General features: G+C 32.6%; 1 protein-coding gene across 1 annotated transcript in view; it reads right to left on the bottom strand.

Annotated features, from left to right (window-relative positions):
• EPHA6 (EPH receptor A6) overlaps positions 1 to 27840 on the bottom strand; it is an 867771-nt gene that overhangs the window by 444119 nt on the left and 395812 nt on the right. Inside the window, exon 5 of the mRNA XM_049628043.1 lies at positions 26386 to 26721. Within this exon, the coding sequence (XP_049484000.1) occupies positions 26386 to 26721 (336 nt within the window). The remainder of the gene's footprint in view (positions 1 to 26385; positions 26722 to 27840) is intronic.

Raw genomic sequence — 27840 nt, 5'->3', positions numbered from 1 at the left:
CTTGCCTACATGTTCTTCAAAACTACTTAATGGTTTCACGTGAATGTTCAAGTGTGATGGATGTATATATCTATATATAGAGGGACTGATTTTAATCTTTTAATCCCATAAAGTTTAGAATATGATTTTAAAACATGATTATGAAGTTAAAATCATGATTTAGAAGAGGGAATAATTAGCCACAGCTAAAGTACAATAAAAATAAGTAAGGTTGGCTAATGTGATAGAGAAGTAAATTCCTGAGTATCTGTCTAAAAACAAAGCAAATTAAAATAGTTATTCCTTGTCTTTTGTGAATTTGAAAAAGTTTTCTTATCACCAGGACCAACAATATATGGATTTAATTCAACTGGGTATTGCATACTAAGTAAATGAAAAGACCTCATCTATTAGAGTAATAATATCTTTGAGGTAGGCTACCATGCCTTATTCTCTTCTTACCTATACTAACTAGTTGATGGTAGGTAGCACTAATAACTGAGTGGTTTAGTAAATCTCCAATATTTTATAAAGTAGAGCTTAATATTAACTATGAAGTATAATAAACAAGGTATAAAGAACTTCTAACCTCTCTATAATCATTTTCTAGAAAATCTATTCATTATTTTTGAACAAAATACCTTATTGTAAAGGATTTTTAAAATGCAAAAGTAAAAAGAAAAAAGGTATCATTCCATTTCTCAAAATGCCCACTTCTAGTGGTTTTAGAATCTAGTCTCCCAGTTATTTTTTTGAAACCTAGAAATTTTTTCAGAATCTGTAGCTCAATTAAGGAACTTGCTAAACATTATTTGACAGACACTATACATTAGCTTACTTGATGCTGATTTTCAGGTGTGTTCTTTGGTGCCTTTTTTTTCTTTGTAGGGCTTGAAATGCACCAAACTTGATTTTCCAGGCTGCCATGTACTTAGGGATGGCTATGGGGCCACATTCTGACTATCAGAATCTAAACAGAAGTTTGCTGGTTATGGTTTGTTAAAAATACTTTTTCTTTCTCGGAGCACCAGGATGGCTCAGTCAGTTAAGGGTATGGCTCTTGATTTTGGCTCAGGTCATGATCTCATAGGTCATAAGATTGAGCCCCGTTTCAAGCTCTGTGCTGACAGCACGGAGTCTGCCTGGGATTCTCTCTCTCTCTCTCTCTCTCTCTCTCTCTCTCGCTCTCGCTCTCCCTCTCCCGTGCTTGTGTCTTCCTCTCTCTCTGCCCCTCCCCTGCTTGTGCTCTCTCTCTCTCTCTCTCAAAATAAATAAAAATTTTAAAAAAAATGCTTTTTTTTCCCAATGAAAAGGGACAGAAAACACTATTATTGTCATTTTGTTGTACATCCTTTTTTCTTTTTTTCTGCCTTGAAAAGAGATATGCTGCCTGGATATGAAGCCAGCATCTTTATTGGAAGAAAGAAAGCAACACATTTTGTATGATAGAAGAGAAATAAAGAAAGATCCTAAAACCATGAATTATCACTGAATAGTTCCACTACCTCCAGCAAGATTCTATCTCTGTTCTTGTTACATGAGAAAACACACACACACACACACACACACACACACACTCTCTCTCTCTCTCTCTCTCTCTCTCTCTCTCTCTCTCTTGTTTAAGAAAGTCAGTTTTGCGGTTACTTTTAATGAATGCATTCCTAACTGGTAGAATTACTTACTCATCTTTGTTTTCTCCAATTTCAGTGATATGATTCCCGGGAACCTCTCTATGGCTCAAAAAACAAAAACAACTGTTGAATATTTGTCCTAATAAAAAGAGGGAAGAGGAACACATACAACTCTTTCTTGGGCCTAGCATACCCTCATTTAACCTTACTTCACTATGAAGTGATTTTTAGATTTAAATACCTTGATCTTCTGTTTGGGTCAACTGAGGGAAATAAAAATGAAATTTCATAAGCCAAAGTAAGTAACCTTCACATTTGAAATATGGAATGAAAAAGTAAATATAAACCCAAGTTATTTTCTCATGTGCTCATTCACTCATTTAGTCAGTCAACCAACATTTATTTGAAGGTTTATTATCTGACACATACTGTATGTGTCTCAGGAAAGATGTGGTGAATAATATTTTTGTGTTGTTTCCTTCCTTCCTTTCAATTGATCTTAAGCTTTTATTCTAATAGAGGCTGGACTCTGACAGGCATTATGAAAGTGGATCTAAATTGGATTATATTTTTCTATTTTAGTGGGCTCAAAAAAGTGTTTCAGACCACAGTGGACCAATCATCTGTATTCAGAGAAAAAAAAAAAACATTACGTTATTTCCTACCAATATACAGCCTATAGGAAAAAAAAATAATAAGAGAAAAAGAGGGCAAATATATTACATTTGTTAAAATGACTTGTGGGATCATTTGTTATTTAATTACTTTTAAAAATCAATGGAATATTTACAGGTATAGGAGCCCATACTCAAAATCTGAATTAGTAAACAAACACAACAAAAATGTAGTCAGCTAATTTTCTCTTAACAAGCAGATTAAACTCATATTTCTACATTAAAATAACAAATTACTGTGGTTACAAAACATTAGCTACAGATTTCGATAGTTCTGCCTCTGTCTCTATTTCATGATAACACCTCCTTATTCCTGTTTATTTCTAATGGAGAGTGGAGTGTAAACTGACCTTATACATAAATGACTTTATCTATATGCAAATATCTCATGAAAATACCTGGTGAAACAGTTATTTACAGGCCTATCTTAAAAAAGAAAATCCAAATGTCAAATTTTTAATTTGTACTCATTCTTTGTATTATATTTACAACACACTTTTATCTTATCATTACTAGTTTTCCAGGGGTTTTGTGCTGTTTGCCAAGGTTAAGAAAAATGTTATATGGGTAAAGGTCAGTCCTTTTTTCTTGTTGGCACAAATCAGTTCAAGTTACAACACCCTCATAATACACTAACCTACCTAGGCTTTTGCCAATAGCACTTGAATTAGATTTATTAAGTTTTTAAGCAATAATCAAATAAAGTGAAAGCTAAACAGCTGGGATAAGTTGTTTTCGTTAGTAGTAGTGAAATCTCCAAGAAGTTTTTCATTTTTAATATAAAACCTCTGTAAATAATATTCATGTGATAATAATTCCTGTTAACTCAAAAATTAGCATTTTACTTCTCACCATTAAATTTAATTTAGTTTCATATTGCTCATTCTTAAATTGTATCTGGAATTTGAGGACCTGAAGAATTATAAAGTTTTATTATTCCCTATGCTAACTGAAAGGATTATGTTTAGGTAATATTAAAATTTCTTTAAATTGCATTACTTTAACTATAAGCACACATTTATTATATAAATATTGATAATTTCATTTTGTCATTAGTTAAAATTAACAATGCCTCACATTATTTTCTGAAGACTAAAATCCATAAAAATACCCTTTTAATTTCCCTTTAATTTTTTAAAAATAAAATTACCAGCTATTTACTTCAAAATATCTATTTCTAAATGAGAGAACCATACTAGGTCTTTGGAGAATCGTTCCTTTTCCTCTCTACAGATTTTAAGTAATGAACAGAGTTTTTTTTCTAGCTGTCCTTTTAAACTTCATTTTCAAAAAAGTTATGAGCATATTAATCAAAGCATCATTACTAAGAATATAAAGCTTTATCATCTTGGGCATGGGCTTACAGACTATGTATACCTCTTTTTATAAATAAAGTTTTATTAGCACATAGCCATGTTCTTTCATTTATGTATTGTCGATGGCTGCTTTCCTGTTACAAAGGCAGAGTTGGCTAGTCTGACAGAGAATATATGACCTGCACAACTGAAAATGTTTACTATCCGGCCCTTTACAGAAAAAAAAAAAGTTAGATGGAAGGGGGATACATGCACAGATCTAGAATCTACCTATACAGAATCCTCATATTTTTTATTTGGAATAATTATTATAAACTGTCCAGGAGCTATGAGTTCTCAGTTTCATATCTACTGCATTATAGTCTCTCCTTCAGCAACACATATCATCTTATATTTTTTCTTCTGTTAATTTTGTGTGTCACAATTATAGCAAAAGAAGGTATAACTTAGAAAACAGTTTTGATATAATCTTGAAAAATTCTGTAACTTGATTTTTGTATTCTATATCCTTTCTACATATTAATAATTCTACATATTAATTCTACATAATTCTACATATTAATAAATACATTAAATTGTTAACTTACTTATTGAAACTATTTCTTAAGCACAACAAATTTTATATCTTTACATATTTTAGTTATTATAAGTAAAGAAAAGTAGCTGTACTATTGCTTTGAAACCTATTTAGCTAGGTACACATAACCACTTTAAATAGAAGGCTTTTAGGTAAGGCATCATAAAAATTTACCTTAAAAGTGCATTCCTTTATTTAATCATGTATTCCTTTATTCACCAAGTATTTATGAATACCTTCTAGGTGCTAGGCAGTCTACGAGGTTCTGAAAATACAGTAATGAATCCAATTTATTTCTAATTACAAAGCAGAAATCATTTAGATTGGCTGTGACAACACCTGTAAACATTTCTTTAAAATAATTTTGACATGTTTTATAGTTTGCCAGAAACACACCTATAAGCCGTGGTCATTAATAAACATATATTGATTCTACTTAGCAGTTAACACTGCCTTTAAAAAATAAAAGGCTAATTATATAGAGTAGCTAAATAACTGACTAGAGTTACGATGTCAAAATAAAGGAGATATTTGAACTGTAAATATTAGCTAGTATTGCTATATAATCTTCTATTAATTCTAAATTACAGATATATTTAGACTAACTAGAAAGTGGTTAGTAAGTCATCATAAAACTTTAAAAAAATATTCACTTATTTAATTATTCATCCACTCAAAAAATATGTCTTGGGTGTCTAGTATGAGTCAGATTCACTGGGAATATAGCAAATAAACGTGACAGGAGTCCGGGCCTACATGGAATTGGAATTGACAAAATACATGCGTAAGTACAGGTGTACCAGAGAATATATACATTTTAAATTTGAACTCTTTCTTATTAAATGTATCTTTTAATATTGTTTTTTCCCTCTAAAATTTATTGAATGTTATATTATGAGCATATGGATATTAATAAACAGCAAAAATACTTATATATCTGAATCAAGATAAAATATTCTGAAAGACCTAAGAACACTTTCTTTTTAAGTAGAGAAGGATCATTTTTAGTTTCAGTAGCCTCCTTTGATTATGGTGTCCTTCAATTTAGGCGAGATGTTATAGTGAGAGACTAACAGAGTTTGTGTACTCCAAGGACAGCTCAAAGACACCTGGAGTCTATACGTTTACTGTGCTAGCCTCGCCACATTTTCTATAAAGTCTGATAAAAAGCTATCTTTATTCATCTTTATTTTCTGATAAGCATGTTTCTCATTTGCAATAGGCAGAGAAGCAAAAAGACTGGTGTGAATCAGGTGTGATTAAATAGAGTTTTATAACTACCACCACTCTCTTCAGGCCCAGGTTTCAACAGGCAGTGTGTCCTAATGGTTAGGAGTGCAGAATTCTGGGGGCACCTGTGTGGCTCAGTCGGTTAAACATCCAACTTTTGGTTTCTGCCCAGGTCATGATCTCACTGTTTGTGGGATTGAGCCCCGCATTCGGCTACGTGCTGACAGCATGGAACCCGCTTGGGATTCTCTCCCTGTCTCTCTGCCCCTCCCACTCTCTCTCTCTCTTTCCCAAAATAAATAAATACATTAAAAAAAAAAAAAAAAAAAGAGTTCAGAATTCTGGACCAAGACTCTTTGGTTACCAATTCTGGTTTGTCCATGGCCTAACTGGGTGATACTGACATTTTACTTAGTCTCTGTGTGTGTCAGTTTCCTTATCTGGAAAACACCCAAAATAATACCTTATTCGATTGGTTTATTTTATAAATGAATATAAGGGCTAGAAAGTGTCTGACATAGTAAGTGATCTCTAACTTAATCACATTAAATGAAGGTTAAGCTTCATTTTTCTTAAAATTCATTTGAACTCCAAAGAATAGATTATTTCTTAAGACATTTCCTGAAACATTAAAAATAATTGTCAAGTAGGAAGTCACTTACAGAAGAAACAAATGTCCAATAAATGCTAAAGACAGTAAGAGCCATGGAGAACAGGCCCAGAAAAATAAATGAGGGACTAGTTAAGAAGTTTGTGATTCATAACACCTCTAGGCATTTAGGGTCACATTCACTTTAAGTGTCCTTGTTCACTTTAGCATGAGAAGAGTTGACAGACTTTCTAATGACCTGGTCAGCAGTAGTACAGATATACATACCTAACTAAGCCTTCTCTTCCCTCATCTTCCATGTAGGTACCAAGATTCTGACACATCTGTGAACTCACTTCCTGTTTTAGACTGGTAAGGCTATTCTCAGAGGAAGTATCCTTTTCATATACCTGGACTCATCTAACCAGATGTATAATAATCACTGCCCCCCCCCCCTTTCTTACCTGAACTAATTGTTATTTGTACATCTCTATTTTCTAATATTTCCTCTGGGTATTCTGTTAAGGTAAAACACAGCTTTATGATGCCCTTTCCAATCAACACCAGACTATTTGTTTCAAGATAGCAATTAACTTCCTGCTTAATTTGTCACACTTAATTTGAAATTAGGCATGCAAAGCTATTAAAAACTGTGGTTGTGGTGTTTGCATCTGGCTGAGGCAGTAGCCACTGGCAGCCTTGATTTATCACTCTTCATTTAAATTCCTGTGCCAATGATTTTAGTTCCTAAATGCTGTGACTGGCATTTATGGATTTCAAAATCAAAGTGAAAATAAGCTACAGTTAAGAACTCAACAGCTCAGATCAATGAAAAATGGTTTTATAACTGAATGCCCCGCAGTTAAATCCTAGGGGCTTGACCAAAAAAGTGCTTAGTGCTCAGAGATGTTGCTGTGGGAAGATGAGTATCCCACTCTCATGGCTGTTTATAAATCACTATCAAAACTCTGCATCTTGTAAGAGTGCCATGGAAATTTGTTCCCAGATGGAAACTATTATTTTGCTAGGCCTGCTTCTTAAAAGAAAAAGCCCCACCCCCAAAGTAAGCTTCCTGTCTGATAAATCTCATCTTTGATATTCAAATATTTTTATCCAGCATTGCTCATATTTGAGGAAGCAGAATATAACATTGCTACTAAAACCTAATCCCTAATACCATGCACAAAATTGTTTCCTAAATTGAATGAGTATGATTCTATAATTTTCTTATCAAAGACTGACTGTGGCATAAATCTTGATTCAGTGAAGTCTTCAGATTGCACAGGAAGAATTAGGCTTTTCAACAACCCTGACAGAAGCAAATTGTAAAAACCTGTTCCTCCTGCATGGCTTCATAATCTCAAGGCTCAACACTTCTTGTGTGGCCAATCTAATTGTTCCTTTAAGGCAAAGCTCTTCCAGGAAGTATTCCAGCTCAATTAATCTTTTCTCCTCTGAACTAAAGCATTCACAATCTGTATCTTACCACATAAGCGCTTAAAAATCTTTTTCTCTCTTTTCTTGTTAGCCTTTTTTAGTCTGCTAACATTGTCTCCCCAATTAAAGTAAGGATTTGAGGAAGCCACAATAGCTTCTTCCTTTCCTATACTGCATGATGGACTATAGTACTGATTACATATTATGGCTTAATAAATGTTTGTTCATGGCTCAGTACACTATAAATGTACTGTTCAAAGCTCCAGGGATAAAGTGAACCAACCAATAAAATACAGTGAAAAAGTCCAGTACTCATGGAGCATAAATTCCATTGCTGAAAGACCAAATTATATTTGGAATGTATTACATCATGGAATTAAGTAGTGGAATAAAGAACACACACAAGCCACTCTGAAAAAAAGTGACTTAGGTACTATCATAGGAAATAATCATATGATCAAACCAAGTGGAAACCAAAAACCAAAAAGTAAGGTTGAAAGTGAAAGAAAACAAAGTGTGAAATAAAACAAAAGGAAAGAGGAGAAAGAGATATTCTTCCTGTTATGCTTAAACCATGAAAATTGTTTCTATTTACATTCTCAGGTTTCTAATGTGATATATATTTTTTACTTTCCAGTAACCATAAAAAACTTTTATTTCTTATCATGGAGTGTAAAGTGATATGGGCTTGAACATGGAGGAAATGCTAGTGAGATGCCTATTTTTACCTTCTAAAAATAACTGTATAACTTGAAATCACCAAGTCAAACTTTCAAGAATACTGCAAAATAATTACAGTGTAAGGCCTATAGCAGGAGTTGTATGCATGGAAAGTTACAATTAGATTTTTAGGAGAAGGTATCCTCTTAGAGGAGGTGTCAAAAAAGTTTTGCATCTTTATCAACTATTTTTTTAATTTTATTATATCAAGTCTTTGGGATTATATAGAAAACTGGTTTTAAATACGGAAAGACCATGCAAAGAATGTTCACCATGTTATTTGATACAATATTCTCATTTTGCAGATGAAAAATGTGAAGTGTAGAAAGATTAAATAACTTGCTTGAATTTACACAGCTGGATAGTAGCAGTTTAGGGACTAGAACTCAGAGTTGATCAGATTCTAACCAGCTGTTTTCTGTCTCTCTGTAGGACTAAACTACTGGACATTTTCAAGAGAAAAGAAGGAATGACATTATGAGCTATACATTCATGACTATGCAGATGGTAAATAGCAGACTAAACTATGTAACACAGGATATGAAATTTTGGACCCTAGAGATCCATAAAACCAAATGGACAATAATCTCTCCTGCATATTTTCAGGGCATTCCTGCTTAGGTTTACACAACTGAATGCCTTCAGAATGCCTTCTGAAGATCTGTTCCAGGACAATGAACCTATGAATAGAATACTTACTGTTGATGTCCCTAGTAAACACTTTAAGACTAAGGGACAAAATTATGATGGTATTAAAGCTTTAAAAGGTTCACTTTGAGTATTGTAAAATTTTGTGTTTGTGTGAGCATGCGTGTGTATATGTATACATATGTATACATACCCACACACTTAATTCACTAATTTATTTAGTAGATATTTAATACATAGATTTTAGGTGAAAGGAACTATGTTAAGCCTTGGGGATACAAATATTTATCAACAATCCAGTAGAAAAAACTGACATGCAATTGAAATGCAGAGAATGGTGATAAGTACTGTAACAGGATAAATATAAGGACCTATAAAAAGACAATCAGGTCAGCATCATGAAGGACCTTACAAATTACTCTAGAGAAATCATCAACCATAATCCCACCACACCAAGAGAAACAGTGCCAACATTTGAAAATGTTGAAAATGCTATTCATTTTGCTATGAATAATGTGTATCTTAATTGTGTACATAATTAATTGATAATATATAGAAAGCTTCCATTGTGGCACTTACTGATATTGTTAGCATTATTCTCTTTCATAAAACTTAACATTCCACCTTACAGAGATAATGCATTTTACTTATTATGTTTTGTTGGTCATTTAGAATATACATTTCCTTATACATTATGCATGTTTACACACACAAATAGTTTTTCTATATGTCTTATCTTCCCTAGATATTAATGCAGAATAGCAAATGTAAAAAGATAACAATTTTAAGGTGCTAGAAACACACTGCCATATATTTTTGTGGTTACTTCTGTAGTCCTGTAGTGGTATGAGAGTTTTGATCAAATCACACCCTAAGAAGACATAAGCATTACCATTTACCAAGGAAAACTCCACAAAACACAAAAAACATACCCAATCTAGTTAGAAGAAAATTACCTACCATTGTTTTAACTTTCATTTCTTTGATTTTTAGCAAGAGTGAAATGTTTTTTAATGCATATTAGGCAAATACATTTTATCTGAGAATTGACAACTCTTGTCCTTTGTCTATTTTTATCATGTTCTACTTATCACAGGTATTTACCCAGCTTGTCATTTATTTTCATTTTATTTATAATGACTTTGATGTATAAAATTTCAATTAAGCTCATCTGTCTTCTGCTTTGTAATTTTTTTTTCTCCATTCACTAGTCAACATTTACCTATATTTGCTTTTTCTTAAAATTTTTTATTTAACTTATCTGCTAAATCCTTTGGAATTTTTTAAAGGGTATTTTCTTCGTTGAGGATTAACTGGAAATGTGTTACTTACTTACTTTTTAAATATTTAGTTAGTTAGTTATTGAAAGAAAGACTGTCAGCAGAAGAGCAGAGAAAGAGGGAGACAGAGAATCCCACGCAGACTTTGCACAGTCAGTGCAGAGCCTGATGCAGGGCTCGAACTTACAAACCGTGAGATCATGACCTGAGCTGAAATCAAGAGTTGGACGTTTAACTGAATGAGCCACCCCAGGCGTCCCTTGGATGTTTTAAATAATAATTTTTCTTTGACAAATTTTATTCGATGATGTATATTTATTTTCCCATTAATTTCAGATGCATTCTTTATCCTATGTTAAATATTTTTTGCAAATTAAGAACTTTTTTCCAAGGCTATCTCTTCTTTCCCTTTGATCACAAACTTTTTTTATCTTCTCCTTGGGAAAACAAATTAATTCCTGAAATGCAGGCTAATTATTCATTAGGTTATTTTCATTAAATATGCTTTTCATGTTTTAAGGGGATATTCTTGGATGAGATTCCATTTAAGAAATGCCATACCCAAATGGAGCAGCGTAACATTTTGCATTTATGTAACACCTTCATTATCTTAGCAACAGATGACTTTGTCAATATCCAAACAGAATGCACCAAATTTTTGTAAAATATTATGGAATTGTTATGCATACTTCCAAAGAAAACTTTTACACAGAAAGTTAAGCAAAATTTTAGTAAAGATATTTTGAGAAAAATACCTAGTTTTTGAAAAGTAAGAATTTGAAAATAAAGGTTGTTTATTTGTTTTGCAAATTCTTGTACAGCAATACCATCTGTTTGCCATGTTTATACATTAAGTTTAGACAGTGTGGAATCAGAGTTTTTGTCTGGTTGTTATAAACCTCAAAAATTTACTCTTTTTAGCTGTCTAATAAATTAATACAGTAAATAAGTGGGCAACAATAACTTAGGCATCTTTTGGCTCTAAAATTATAGTTTTCCCTTTAAAATCTAGTCCTTATTGGCCAAATTTATGTCAAATAATTAGTAGCTTTTCCCATATTCTACTTATTATAATTCTCATAACTTGACAAAGTATAATGGTTTTAAAAGTCAAATAAAGGCAGGTATATGACCTCATTCTCTCGTCTGATACTGGGAGACATCACAGGGAGGAAAATAAGAATTGATGGAAGTAGATTATGAAATTAAAGTCAAAATTGAAATAAATTAGATTAATATTAATATGAGAAATGAAAAAATTGGAACACTTGTAGAAAACGGTTTAGAGAAAGATATGTAGTTCTGGACCATAGTTTAAGAATGAGAATGTCTGCCTTGAAAGTTCATGAAAACTTTATCTAATTCTTCATTAGTACCATAGGAAAAGTTCTATTAGAAGGTTAATGCGGGGCACCTGGGTGGTTCAGAGTCTGACTCTGGATTTAGGCTCAGGTTATGATCTTACAGTTTGTGAGTTTGAGCCCCGTGTCTGGCTTTGTGCTGACAGTGTGGAGCCTGCTTGGTATTCTCTCTCTCTCTCTCTCTCTCTGTCTCTCTCGCTCGCTCTTTCTCTCTCTTTCTGCCCAACCTCTGCTCCTGCTCTTTCTCTCTTTTTTCCAAAGAAATTTAAAAAGTTAAAAAAAAGGTGAATGCAATTTGGTTACTTTTTTCATTTATCATTTTGGATTTTTTTTACTGAGAAAACTAGAACAAAAATCATATATGAACAATTTACTTTCAAAATTTTATTTCTAATACAGAAATAATTATTTTTCATGTTACCTGTATCTAATATTTATTCTTCAAATAGCAATAAATTATATACAATATTAACAGGAAACTATTCTTATAGTTTAGCAATAAATTATATGGAATGATATTAATAGGAAACTATTCTTATAGCTTTATTAAATCAATAACCAAAGGCAATACTGTTGAACATAAAACTCTAAGACCTTTTTCCCACATTTCGCCTAAATTTGACATAGAGAAATAACTAATCCCTTTATTTTAATTTATACTACATTTAAAGTTCTAATTACTTGACTATGTCAAAAATGTGTTATATATTTTTAGCATGGTCTGACCATTTTAATTTCAGCTTAGTCATATAAAAGAAGATTCAAACATTCTGCAATATTTTAACATGAAATTTCATATTGTGGATTCTACAAAAATAAACTTTTAAAACACGTATAATTTTTATAGAACACTTTCCTGTTTCATGGTTCAGAGTTGAAAAACTTAAGATTTTAAGAGTAAACTAAACCCACTGTTAGCTCATTATCAGTAACTACACACTATTTAGAGTAGCTTTTTTTTTTTTCTTATACAAATGTTACTTGGAGGCACCATTACTATGGCAGAATGACATGGTGGAGGTATTCAGATTTTGAAAGTTTTTGTGATGATTCCATGACTCTTAATTCTCCTTTTGGAGAGGATTCTCTTCTCTGGAGCCTAACACTGCCATAATGGTAATTTAAGAGAATGACTGTGAGGCTCTCAGATTACCTTGAATATGCATCCAAGAGGACCTCTTGAAGAGTCCTTAATCTGTTATACTATCTCTTCTCCTGTGGCTCCTGTTAAGATTTGTGACCATAAATTCATAATACTTCTCCAGTCCACCAGAATTAGAGAAGAGTAGAAGCAATTGAATTGGGGATGATAAACTTGCAAATAAAATAAGTAGGGATGATCCAATTGGAATGTTCCATGGATAGTCTGTCTACAGAGAGTGCTGATGGAGGGAATGGTGACCCTCCACCTCCTGGAATACAATTCATTTTTTTCATTTTCTTATTATATAGATTAATAGGCAAAAGAGAGATTTTAGGTGATACATGGAAAATCATGCTAAAAGAGTCAGCTAAATGATATTAGAGGATTGGAAATATTTCTTCTAGATCTCTGAAATTAGATAAAATAACATTTATTATATTTATTTTACATGATATTCATATGTGCATCCTGCCTGATGACTTGTTAAAGTCTGTAGTCTTTTGAGTTTTTTTTAAGGCATGTGAAAATTGTCACCTTGTAAAATAAGTGTAAAACTGATATGAGATGGCAGCAGTTAGGTTAATAAAATTCAGATAGTGGAAAATAGTTTATTTTAGGAAATAATTTCGCATGTCAGTTATAGCTTAAATTTAAATATATAATTAAGTAGCATTTGAAATAGAGTTTAATTGTTCTGCTCTTAATACAAGTATCTCACATTTTGTAAAACCGCTACATAAAAACAGCAGTTGAATCTTTTAAATATTCAGCACATTAAATGTTTCTTCTCATAAAAATAGAATGAGGAGCCTATTCCCAACTTTTAGGAATCTTAATGTGGAATTCATATCTACAACTGGCCAACATCCTTATCTTCATGAAAAGTAATTTAAAAACTTAAAAATATAAAATTAGGAGATAGGACATAACTATCAAATAAACTTATCAAAATATAATCTAAACTCATTGATAGAAAATAGTCAATCATTCACTATTTATATAAAGAAGGCTTGAAGTAGGAAGTAAAAAAGATAAGTCATCAATTCACATATCTTAAAGCTGAAGAGTTATATATATTTTTATATAAAGTAAAAGGTAATAAATATCATAGAGCAGAAGACTTATATAGTTTTTTAAAGGCAAAATGAAATGGAATAAAAAGTACATTTCTATCTTCATATACTTGCTTTAATGAAAGAGTACTTAAATATGTAAGCTGGGTTACAATTTATTTTTTTATTTTTTTTTACCTTATTTATGTTAAGTTTTTTTTTAAATTTAATTTTATTTTTAAATTTACATTCAAATTAGTTAGCATATAGTGCAACAATGATTTCAGGAGTAGATTCCTTAGTGCTCCTTACCTATTTAGCTCATCCCCCTCCCTACACCCCCTCCAGTAACCCTCTGTTTGTTCTCCATATTTATGAGCCTCTTATGTTTTGTCCCCCTCCCTGTTTTTATATTATTTTTGTGGATTACAATTTAAAAGGATGAATACACATAATTCAAGCCACATCATAATTATTTTGAGGAAAAAAAACCCTCTTCTCTATCTAAGGGTATACCTTGGAAATGACTCAGTATAACAATACATAGCAGAGCATAAAGGGATCATAGTTATGAAGACTCACCTTTGGTCTATTAGAATGTCAAAATAATTAGAATAGCATTAGGCGCATTTTGGAACTAACTTTCAATTATCTTGTTTTTAATCTTTCATAACTGAAAGCTTTGCTTGGTGCCTAACAGAATAAATGTGTGGTCAAACAACTAGGTTCTCTTTCATAAAAATAGATAAGTGAAATGTCAACATTCACTCCCTGTCATATCACTATTTAATCATTCATTACTTTATACATATTTTAAGGACTTGTGTACTAAGTAATACTTCAGGCACTCAGTTCCTGAAAATGTATACAGAATCAGGTATCATATAGTCTTTTTTACTTAGGTAAGCTCTCCCTTTTAAATCTAGGGAATGAAAAACTTAAGTTTTAAGTTTAAAAAAAACTTAACATAAATAAGGTAAAAAAAATAAAAAAATAAATTGTAACCCAATTTATTTAAGGGTTATTTATGAATAACCCTTTTATTCATCCTGTTAGCTGCTCCACAGTAGGCAGCCCATCGCAAACACTCAAACATGCAACTTGTTTTCACTACATGGCATACAGCACAGTACTTGGCACATCACAGTCACTGAGTACATTTGTTTGCTGACTAACACATACAGGTAAATGGGAAAAATAATACATTACAGTTTTGTAAATTGTTTTCAGGGCTTGTTTCATGAATGTGTAACTTACCCACCTACACAGTTCCCTCCCTCCATGTAAGGTGTTAATGCTCAGCTACTGCCATCTTGCAATTGGTAACAATTTTATCTTTGAATACATGTTTTGTAAGTGAAGTTTGATGGGACAATGAGCATGCACTTGGAGCTTGGAGCCCTGGCTCTAAGTAAGGTCCAGCCTCTAGCCACCTTCCCACATTTCCAAGATGTATTTTCCAAGGCAGACTCCCCTGCTCTCTGCCATGCAATCTTCCAATTCCTGTCTCACCCCATCATTGCTGCCACCCTCCACCTGAGTTAGGTGATTATGTTGACCACTGAGGGGTCAGGATCACATTTCTAGGTTGTCTCCTGTCTCCAGAGGGGGTCTGGACATGTGTGTAGGCAGGATCTAGGTTGGGTCTGTTAGCCCTGAGTAGTGTAAAGTTGTGTGTGTGTGTGTGTGTGTGTGTGTGTGTGTGTGTGTGTGTTGGCTGTCTATGTTCTGAAGAGGCCATGTCTTACTAGGGGCAAGCTTCTCACCCACCCCCCTCATGCAGGTAGCAAACAGTTTCTAGAAAGGCAGTTTAAATATTTTTTAACGTTTATTTATTTTTGAGAGAGATAGAGACAGAATGAGAGTGGTTAGGGGCAGAGACAGAGGGAAACACAGACTCTGAAGCAGGCTCCAGGCTCTAAGCTGTCAGCACAGAGCCCAACGCAAGGCTTGAACTCAAGAGCTGTAAGATCATGACCTGAGCCAAAGTTGAACACTCAAACGACTGAGCCACTTAGGCACCCCTAGAAAGGCAGTTTAAAGACTGTAGGGGTCCTTCCTTCTACTGTGGGTTGTGTACTGTGGGTACTGTGGGTTGATTACCTAGGGGTGTCTTCTCCCTAAGGGTATCCTCGTGCAGAGGGAGTGACCACTGAACTGGCTCCGTGTCTGGCAAGACCTCTCTTCCTCCTTCCAACCTTTCTGAGTATGGCCTACATTTGTCTGTTCTGGTCCGCTTGAGAAACCTTTAGGGACTCTGATGAGGGAGGAGGGACTATAGAAAAATAATTCTGTGACTTTGATGATTCCACAGATGAGTTAAATATTTTAATATTTGAATTTAAAGGTGTCACTGAGCTATATAAAAATGAATGGTAAAGTTGATGTTAATAATTTGCAATTGTATTTTTCATTACTTAGAAGAACATTAAATGGCAATTAAAAATCACCATGACAAGTTGAGAGAAAAATTGCAGAAAGAAAAGGCTTTATATTTTAGTATCTTTAATGACTCTTTTTTCCTGCTTTTTGAACAAAGGGTCTTGTAGTTTAATTTTTCAGTGGGCATCACAAATTATATAGCTGAAACTGACTGTTTTAGAGACCAAACCAAATAGAAAAGTGCTGAGAAATACATGGAAGAAAAAAAAGCTATTTGATCTAAAAATTCTATATAGAATTTCAGTCTGATTAAAAGGTCAACAGTTTGTTTTCAATCTTTACAAATTATTTAAATATGAAGACATTTCACATTTTCAATAATGATCAGAATAATCTATCAACCTTGAAAATCTTTTAGTTTAGTTATTACACATTAATGCTTTTTCAATCTTTTATTATATATGTATGTATGTATGTAGGAGAGAGTGCAAGCAAGGGAGGAACAAAGAGAGAGAGAGGGACAGAGGATTGGAAGTGGGCTCTGTGCTGACAGGCTGACAACAGCAAGCCGATGTGGGGCTCAAACTCATGAACCACGACATCATGACGTGAGCCAAATTTGGATGCTCCACTGACTGAGCCACCCAAGCACCCCTGGTCCTTTATAATATTTTAAAAAAGGAGGCTTTTGGAAAATATATATTTTAAAAACCTAGTGTTTAATAGTAATCTCCAACAAATCAGTTATCCAAATCAGTCAATTTGTTTTGTAGTCAGAGTTTTACTGATGAAATTAAAATGGCTTCCTTCTCCAAAGAACTGCATTGGAAATGAGCAAATAATTGGCTAGCATATTCCTAATCATAAAGCTTTATGACCTATGGCAGATATAGATTCTGCACAATGTGATCATATGCATTTATCTTCACTACTAACCACATCTATTTTTGCAGGATTTAAAATATTTTCCTAAACAATCTCTACCAACACTTTTCAGTTTGTGTGAACAAATGCTGTTAACGTTGTTAATGTAGTAATAAGGCATTATAATAGCAATAAGATCTTATTACTTTCTACTAAAGAAAACAGTCATCTTTCCTGCAAAATGTGCAAATGAGAATTCCTCAGAGAAACAGCTGATAACTCTAAGAGCCAACTGCTTAAAATCAAATTTAGGATTAAACACATTTTTCTAGCAATGTATGATCACCAAGAAAAAAAAAAACATGATTGCTATTAAAGGATGGTTTAGTGTTGATTAAAACCTTTTGTTGAAAATTCTGTAAGCATAGCATCAGAGGATTTAGTGAGCATGAAATTTAGTATGTGGTAAAGAAAATATATGCAATAACTTTCTAGACAAATTCCCACTTAAATTTAAGATTTTTCCCTTTTTTATTACCACTGCCTGCAAGTCTTTTATATATTCACAGATTTTCTCTTCAACTCATGATCTGCTCAAGTGTTATGCTATCAAGAAAGGTATTTTTGCTTTCCCCATGTAAAATGCCCCCTTCTCTTTCTTCCAAATCTCCTATTGGGACATATCACTATTTGCCACTAAAACATGGTATCTATGAAGTCAGGGACACTTAACTGGTTTTTGTTGTTGTTGTTTATTTGTTTTTCTCCTTTATTTGCTATATACCACTAGTTCATATAAGAGTTCCTGGCACACAGTAAATATTCAATAAATATTTTTGAATGAATTAATGGATAAGTTAATGAATGCAAGACAACTCAAATCATCTCCTATTTCTGTTAATGCAAGTCAACAGAGATTTATGAATCAATACAGACAATGTAGGTTGAGAATATTCTTAGTCAAAAACACATCATCTTTGCTCTCAAGAGGCTCACATGTTGGCTGGAAAAGCAAAATATTAAAAAATACATATTTATGGTTCAGTGAGGTATAAAAATGTGTGCTATTGAACATAGCTGACTGGGAGTGGTTCAATTTCTTCATTTGTTGACTGAGAACTGAAGCACCAACTAACCTCAGCAAATTAACTTCTAAAGTCTAAGAGCCTTTTCTAGATTACTCAAAAGATGCATGCTACAAAAAGGCACTAGACTTGGATGTAATTTGATAGTTCTCAGGAGTAAGAAAAGTTTATAATCATCCACACTCTATTATAAGTTAATATTTGGCTGAACCATAAAGTTATTTAGTTTTGATTAATTAGACAGACATTTCAATTATCTTCCATAAATAAAATATCTGGCATACTTTTCAGAAAAGAAAGACTTCTTGGACATGAAAGTTTTATCCTTCAGTATAAGGTGTTTGTAGGTTTTGTAATATGTAATTTTCTTGTGTTTAAGAAATATGAAAAATACAAATAATAGAGCATCTCTCTTAAATTATCATTATTGCCTTTTTGAAGAAACTTATACCATTAGCTTGTGTTCAGTGTATATTTAGTAAGCATTTAAAACATACTGATTTTTTTTTACTTTGAGTAGACTTGCACAGATTCTAGAAAAATAAGTATTTGTTGTCAATAATTTTGACAGGATTGTGAGAGATATCCTGAGATAAAATAATTTAAAATACAGACATAAAGATGAATGAATGTTTACAGTGTCCTTAATTACCTACTCGAACAATGTATAAAAGGTTGGCATTTGAGATAGACTGTATTTCCAAAATGAAGCAAACCATAAATCAAATAGACATCTCAAGTTTATAAATATGAGAATTTGTTTTATTTAAGTCTATTTTCAATGCTAGTTCAATTAATTATTGCTGCCTGAGTAAATATACGAAATCTCCAACCAAAATATGAGCCTAAGGCAAGACCTATGCAGAATAGTCATCCAATGGCAGAGAGAAGAGTGTTAAATGTACATTTTAAGAAACCAAGGAATTAGACAACCTGGTTCTGACAAGAATTGCTTTAAAGACCCGTTAGCAAATATCAGCAGAATTGGTTTGTAATTTAGCATTTCTTTCACTTTGAACATGGTCCCTAAAGGTTTTTGCAGATGTCAGGATATCTACAAACACAATTTGTTTCAGGTTGACTATCCATGATTAACATTCTCTTTTACTGTCTACGAGCTGAATAATTCCTTTTACTGCACTACACACCTTAGTTTTCCTATCATGCACTAAAGATTAAAATAAAATGTTTTCTAGGTGTTACTTTCTAAATGAAACACTTTTAAAGACCATTTAAATACACTATGAAAATAGAAGATTGCAAAAATAGCTCTGAGGGATTGTAGAAGTCAGTTAATTAAGGTTTATTGCAAAGATTCCTAATTATGGGAGTCATAGTTTTAAATCTATAATCTTATTTAACCGACTGGAATCAGAATAATCAAGGAATGTTTCTCCTAACTACAGCTAAGTGGCTCTAAGTGATTTGGATTTTTTTTATATTTGTTTAATTATAAACAGAGAACAAACAATTAAGTCAGGGTTATTTAATATGGTTTCCTTAATATTTCTTGAAAATAAGAAAAGATATATACATATTAGTCAACTACATTAAAGAAAAGGCAATTCAATGAATATATTCTCTTTATCTCCATGTTTCACACTGCACACACAAAAAGTAGTGAAAAGATAATACAGTTGTCTCTAATATTTTATTTCATTACTCCTACACGTGTCACCTCATAAACAATATTATTATTTTGCTGATTTTCTTTTTCCCTGTTTATAGCCCTGATAATATAACAGCATCTTCTGCTAAATGGTTGATTCCCTAACTTGTCTTGGCTATTTTACAGACACTCACCACTCATTTCTTCAAATTTTAAGTTATATCTTCAGTCCCTTCCTCAAATCCTGCTGTACCTCTGCAATATATCAACTTTTTAGATACCTTGGGTACATTAGTTATCACTACCTAATCCCTCAGTTGCTTACCCTTTCTTTGCTTGGTTCCTTCTGCTCTGAATCCTTTTCTTTGCCCATCCCAATCTCATTTTGCCTACTCATCTCTCAAAACAAAACTTAATATAAATGTCAGCTCCTCAGGGAAACTTCATTCCCCAGACTTGGAGAAGACGCTCTCAGAGCACCTTGCTCTTCTCTGTAGTGGGACTTACCACATACTAACTATATATTTGTCAAACTATTTTTTTATTATCTGCCTCCCCACCAGAGTGTAAAGTTCATAAGGGCTCATTCATCAATGTCTACATGTCGAATAAATTAAAGGTTTTATGAACAGCATGTATCACTGTTCCATTTTAGTATAAAAACAATGATATGTAACCTACAGTTAATAAGAAAAATCTTTGACTCTGGTCCCCTTAGTCCAACAAAATTGTAATGTATTATCTACCAGATAACTTTGGAAAGTGTTTCAAGTTGCTTTAAGGAGATGTTCCAAAGAGACCCAAGTGGGATGATGGAACATACCTTCTTCAATTTGCAACAGTAAAACTATTATCTTATTATAAAAAAGGCTGGCACACATTATGACGTCTGAAGTCTGGTTCTAGGAAACTCTAGTTACTATTAGCTCCTTTTTATACCCAACACTCGGATATGATATGAGTAACTTATACATGCACAGACACAGACTGAGTTATTTTATACTGTTCCCCTTGCTTAAAGCATTTTTTTAAATTTTTTTATTATTATTTTTTTCTTTTTTTTTTTTTGTTTTTTTTTTTCTTTTAAAAGCATTTTCATTTTTAACGATGTGATTCTCTACTGTCTGAAGTTCAGGTACAATGAGACAAGGCCTTCTTGGTATGTCTCAAAATTGACCTGGAGACAGTCACTCATACTTACTTGTAGAGCTGGTCATAATATATTTTTTGTTAGTGCAAGATAAATGTATTTTAATATTCAGTAGCTCACTGCCATCCTGCATATGTCTACTTTTGTTATTTTTTTGAAGATTCTATTTGAATTCCAGTTAACGTACAGTGTTATATGAGTTTCAGGTGTACAATACACTAATTCGACGATTCCATACATCACCTGGTGCTCATCACAAAAAGTGCACACCTTAATCTCTTTCACCTATTTAACTCATCCCACAACTATCCTCCCTCTGGTAACTATCAGTTCATTCTCTATAGTTAAGAGTCTGTTTCTTGGTTTCACTCTCTCTCTCTTTTTTTCTCTTTGCTCATTTGTTTTTTGTTTCTTAATATACACATATGAATCAAATCATATAGTATTCATCTTTCTCTGGCTTATTTTTCTTAGCATTATTCTCTCTAGCTCCATTCATATCATTGCAAATGACACAATTTCATTCATTTCTATGGCTGAATAATATTCCATCATATATATATTCACCACATCTTCTTTATCTATTCATCAACTGATGGATATTTAAACTGCTTCCATAGTTTGGCTATTGTAAATAATGCTGCTATAAACATAGGGGTGCATGTATCTCTTTGAATTAGTGTTTTTGTATATTCTGAGTAAACAGCCAGTAGTGCCATTGCTGGATCATCGGGTAGACCTATTTTTAGCTTTCTGAGGAACTTCCATACTGTTTTTCACAGTGGTTGCACTAGTTTGCATTCCTACCAACAGTGCAAGAGGGTTCCTTCTTCTCCACATCCCATCAACACCAATTGCTTCTTGTGTTGTTGATTTTAGCCGTTCTAACAGGTGTGAGGTAATATCACATTGTTGTTTTGATATACATTTCCCTGATGGTAAGTGATAATGAGCATCTTTTCGTGTGTCTGTTGGCCATCAGTATGTCTTCATTGGAGAAAGGGCTATTCATGTCTTCTGCCCATTTTTAATTGGATTATTTATTTTAGGGTATTGACTTTTATAAGTTCTTTATATATTTTGGATACTAGCCCTATCAGCTATATCATTTGTAAATACCTTCTTGCATTCCTTAGGTTGCCTTTAGTTTTGTTGATTGTTTCTTTTACTGTGCAGAAGCTTCTTATTTTGATGCAGTTCCAATAGTTTATTTTTTCTTTTGTTTCCCTTACCTCAGGAGACAAATCTAGAAAAAAGTTGCTATGGCCAAAGTCAAAGAGGTTACTGCCTGTGTTCTCTTCTAGGATTTTTGTGGTTTCAGTTCTTACATTGTATCCATTTTGAGTTTATTTTTTTATATGGTGTAAGAAAGTGGTCCAGTTTCATTCTTTTGAATGTTGTCCAGTTTTCTCAATACCATTTGTTGAAGAGATTGTCTTTTTCCCATTGGATATTCTTTTCTGCTTTGTTGAAGATTAGTTGGCCATATGTTTGTGGGTCCATTTCTGGGTTTTCTATTCTGTTCCATTGATCTATGTGTCTGTTTTCATGCCAGTGCCAAACTGTTTTGATCACTACGGTTTTGTTATGATGCCTCCATCTTTGCTTTTCTTTTTCAAGGTTGGTTTGGCTATTTGGGGTCTTTTGTGGTTGCATATGAATTACAGGATTGGTTGTTCTAGATCTGTGAAAAATGCTGTTAATATTTTGATAGGGATTGCATTAAATGTGTAGACTGCTTTGGGTAGTGTAGATATTTTAACAACATTTGTTCTTCCAATCCATGACCATGGAATATCTTTCCTTTTTTTTTTTTTTTTTGTTGTTGTTGTTGCCTTTAATTTCTTTCATCTGTGTTTTACAGTTTTCAGAGTACAGGTCTTTCCACTCTTTGGTTAGGTTTATTCCTAGGTATAAAATGATTTTTGGTGCAATTGTAAATGGGATTGATTCCTTGATTTCTCCTTCTGCTGCCTCAGTATTAGTGTATAAATGTAACAGATTTCTGTACATTGCTTTGTATCCTGTGACTTTACTGCATTCATTTATCAATTCTAATAGTTTCTTGGTGGAGTCTTTTGGGTTTTCTATATATATATATGTAGTGTCATGTCATGTGCAAATAGTGAAAATCTTAACTTCTTTACTGATTTAGATGCCTTTTATTTCTTTTTTTAATCTTTAGGTCTTTATTTTTTGTACTTTTTTATTGAGGCATAACTGACATACATTTTATTAGTTTCAGCAGTACAACATAATGATTATATAACTGTATATATTATGAAATGATCACCACAATATCTAGGTAACATCATCATCACATATAGTTACAGAATTTCTTTTCTTGTGATGAGAACTTTTAAGACATACTCTCAGCAACTTTCCAATATGCAACACAATATTATTAACTATAGTCACCATGTTGTACATTACATCTCCATGACATTTATTTTATAAATGGAAGTTTTGACTCCCTTTACCTATTCTTCCTACTCTTCACCCTCTGCCTCTGGCAATCATCAATCTATTTTCTGTATCTATGATCTCATGTTTTGTTGTTTTGTTGTTTTTTATATTCCACATTTGAGATCATGTAGTATTTGTCTTTCTCTGACTTACTTCACCTAGCATAATGCCCTCAAGGTCCATCCATGTTGTTGCAAAAGGCAAGATTTTATCCCTTTTTGTGCCTGAATAACATATATATATATATATATATATATATATATATATATATATATAATCACAATTTCTTTTGTTCTTTTTTAAATGAAATAATTAATCTTCTTCATGTAAGCTGTTTTCTTTCTTTAACTTAAATTTTTAAATAGTTAACATACAGTGCAATAATGGCTTTAGGAGTAGAATTCAGTGATTTGTTATTTACCTACAACACCCAGTGCTCATCACAACAAGTGCCCTCCTAAATACCCCTCACCCATCTAGCCCGTCCCCCACCCACCTCCCTCCATCAACCCTCAGTTTGTTCTCTATCATTAAGAATCTCTTGAGGTTTGTTTCCTTTTATTTCTTTTTATTGTCTGATTTCTCTGTCTAGGACTTCTAGTACTATGTTGAATAAATGTGGTGAGAATTATCTTGTTCCTGCTGGTCATAATATTTTATTAAATATTTTGTGTATTTTAGCTCAGTTTACGTCCTTTATGTACTTTTCAAATAAAATTTAAATATATTTTTATTTTTCTTATTATTTATATCTAAAATACAGTTAAATTAAATTATCAATAATTATTTCTTAATACTCTTCAACAAAGAAAAATTAATTGAGGAGGACTATTTAATAATATTATCCTTCCAGAATGTATCATCTCAACATATGGATACTATATTTTGTTTTGTGCCTAATTAACCTTCTGTCCTCAAAGCAATATAGTTTTAATGAATTCTGTCATTTTAAAAGTGAGAAACAATTATATTCTGTCTTTCTGCTAAGTGGAAGAGTAGACTAAGTAACTCTTCTAACCCTAGAATGAAAGACTGCTGAATATAATATGTATGAAAATATGTAAACACAGTTACATATATATTTTATTTAAAGTGATACACTGTCTTTATCCCTCAACTTAATTATATATACCCTATAGTTAAGAATGATTGTTCTGAGTTGTATTTTTTTGACCCAGCTACAGCCAAAAGGCCTTAGAAGTAATCTGCTAATGCTGAGAGGAACAGAGACCCTAATCTGTTTTATCCTGAAGATACTTTGACAAGATTTTGTTGACACTATGGGAAAGAAGGAAAAAAAAAGAGGAAATAGGAATTCCATTTTAATAGCCATAAAGCAAATTCTATGGTGTGTAACTATTTGCTAAATGAAGGTGAAAGTTGCATGGTAAATACAAAGATGATGATTGTATGGCACTATTTGGCTTTGCTTTATTTATTAGATGCATTTCTGAAGATTATTGACAATGGGAATTTATGTTTAATACTTTAAATAAAAGTCACATTCATCTACAATGTTCTTAGTAAAATGTTAAAGCTTTCTTTCTGTGCATTTTACAGGTTTAGCAATGTTTTTTTAAATTTTTTGTTTTACAATAATTATAGTTTCATAAAAATATGTATAGTGAAGTCTCATACACCCTTTACTCAGCCTCCTCAGTATTAACTATTTGCATAACTATGGTACAAATTCAAACGCAGAAAAATGACATTGGTAAAATCCACTGGGCATGTTGTGTGTGTGTAGCTCTATGAACTTATCATATATGTAGCTTAATGTAACTACCACCACAAAAGATATGTAACTGTATTATCATCAAAGCTCTCTCCTGCTCTTGATAGCCATATCCCTCTCTCCCAAATCCCAGTTCTGGCTACCACTTATCTATTCCTCATGTCTATAATTATGTTATTTGAAGAATGTTAAATAAGTGAATCACACAGTATGCATCCTTTTGAGATTGGCTTAAAGTTCATCTAAGCTATATGTATCAATAATTTGTTCCTTTTTGTTGCTGAGTAGTATTTCAACACTTTCAATATACTTCTATTTTAAATATCACCATCTGCTGCCTTTAATGTACCCCCATGTCCAAAATTCATATGTTGAAATTCTAACCTCAGTACCTCAGAACGTAACTGTATTTGGAGATAGGGCCTTAAAAGTAGTAATGAAGGTAAAATGAAGACAGGCTTCAGAATGAAATCAACCTTGCTGACACCTTATTCTTGGACTTCTAAACTCTAGAACTATAAGAAAATAAATTTCTGTTGTTTAAGCCACATAGTCTATGGCATTTGTTAAAGCAGAGCTAGCCAACAAATACAATGTGTAAGAATAGTTTTATCTTTCTTTATAAATTGTCTCATATATATATATGCTCATATATAACAATACTTTCTGCTATGAGACAATTCTTTGTGTGTCCACATAATTTATGAATGCTTTTCAAAGGGAGTTTTTAAAATCTCTGATGCTTTTACTGTATCATGTACTGCAATAAATCATGTTTATGAGGGAGTTAAAGAAAATACACACTTATAAAAATCATAGGGGTATTCCTGCCTAACTATGTTGCAGTAAAAATCTGTAGTGTTATGATGGGGGCATTTAACTGAAAGCAATTGGATTTTTAAAAAAAGACAATGTAACTACTTTTTACAAATGGTACCTAACAACAGCATTCGGATTCATTTCTGGATATTTTTTTTGCTCTTTTCAGAGTGGATAATAGTTAAACATGTTAGCTGTGATGTTTGTACAACATAGATATGCATTATAATTAATATTAATTCTTACTATTTATTTGATATGGAAAAGAAATGGCACCATAAGTGGAATAACTAGATTTCAATTCACTTAGCAACATTTTTTTTATCTGATGTTTGTTGGTAAGTTAATATGGACTTGCTCATTAAGATGTATTTGTATAGGATTATATCAAAAGCAATGCATAAACATTAGAGAGAAGCCTTATATCTAATTAACCTTACTAATAAGTTACTAAATAACCTTACTAATAAAAAATATCTTTCTGGACCTTAGGAAGCAGCAAGAACAACAACCAGAAAATCACTTCTTTGGCATATAGAATATACAACCGCACCTCAGTGAATATAATTCCACCAGGGATATTATGCATCGAAAAGGAATTATGGGTTTGTTTAGAGAGAACAGCAGTGGAACTTACCATCTTGATCCGTGGTCACTGTAATAGCTGTGAATGGCTTGGGAGAAAAACTCAACTCAGAAACTCCATTCATGGCTTCTATTTCAAAGGTGTAATTCACGTGAGACACAAAGTCAAGTACTATCACGGAATTGTTGATGAGGCCAGAATGTCTTGGGATGAAGCGGAGTCCTCCACCACAGTCCTCACACTGGCTGGTATCTAAGCCACATTTCTTACAGATTACACTGTATGTGAGATCTTTTCTCCCTCCTGTGTCACTTGGTGGGCTCCATTCCAAAATAAGGGCTGTTTCATTGATGTTAAAAGCCACATTCCTAGGAGCTGAAGGTGGCCCTAGAGAAAAGCAATTAAAAAACAAATGTACATGTGTAGGACAATGAATGAGAGGGTGCTACCTTGAAAACTTAATCAATAAACATTTGTCTTTTATATTAGTTTGAGCTCTTTCTTCTAATGGGAACCATAAAGAAATATGGTGAAAAACATCTGATTAAGTCTAGTAAGAAAGGAATCTTAGGGGTGAAGATGGTCTATATCTTAACTTTTTGATATATGAATATGAGTATTTAATATCAAAGCCAAAGATCTCCAAAATATATGGTAATTATACTTTGAAAATTTGTTTACTGAAATATATAATAAGCAAACATTATTTAAATTATGTGATGATTTTAATTACGTCTTAATAATTATATCACCATTTTCAAAGTTTGAAAAATAATAACATACATATACAAAACGTACTGTCTTCAGTCTTTCAGTCTTCATACTATATTCGGTATATAGATAAAACTCCCACTTATCACCTTTGACAATCCCTAAGGATCTATTTCTTGTAGGTTGAGAAAAAAGTTATAGGTTTTAGGTAGACAGAGAGTTTGGAAGAAGAGGAAGAGAAAGGGAAGATGGAAGCAGCAGAAAGGCTTTTACTAAGGCCTTGCCAATTTCATGGAATAAAAGTATTATATGGATGGGATAAAGGAGGGTATACATAAGATATGGTGATTAGACTTTTACTTAGATTAACTGTACTAAACACAAATAAGTGTGTTTTAAAAGCTAACAGGAGATCCGCAGAATCTTCTTTATCATCAAAACTCTGCATAAACCAAGTCACTCCTAACAAGTGCATGAGCATCTTTCCTCAGTCTCTTTTCTCTCTATTTTTCCATATGGATCTCACTGCATAGAGTACTTCATATCCTTTAACTACTCCAGTCTTTTCTTAAAATTGTGTCAATAAACTTTTACACTTATGTGAGTACTTCAAACCTCAGTTTGGTATTATTCATTGTACAAACATTAACCAATGGTCTGTTCAGTGTCAGGCACCACACTATATGTGAAATAATACAGAATCCTTTATCTAAGAGACTATGCTTTTTATAAATACTTTAAAAATAATTCATTGAATAAGTAACTAATGAAATAACATTCCTGCCATTCTTTAGA

The sequence above is a fragment of the Panthera uncia genome, chromosome C2 (genome assembly GCF_023721935.1).
Source record: "Panthera uncia isolate 11264 chromosome C2, Puncia_PCG_1.0, whole genome shotgun sequence".
NCBI lineage: Eukaryota > Metazoa > Chordata > Mammalia > Carnivora > Felidae > Panthera > Panthera uncia.
Note: the sequence above shows the minus strand (reverse complement) of the source record. Positions and strands in the feature narration are given on the sequence as shown.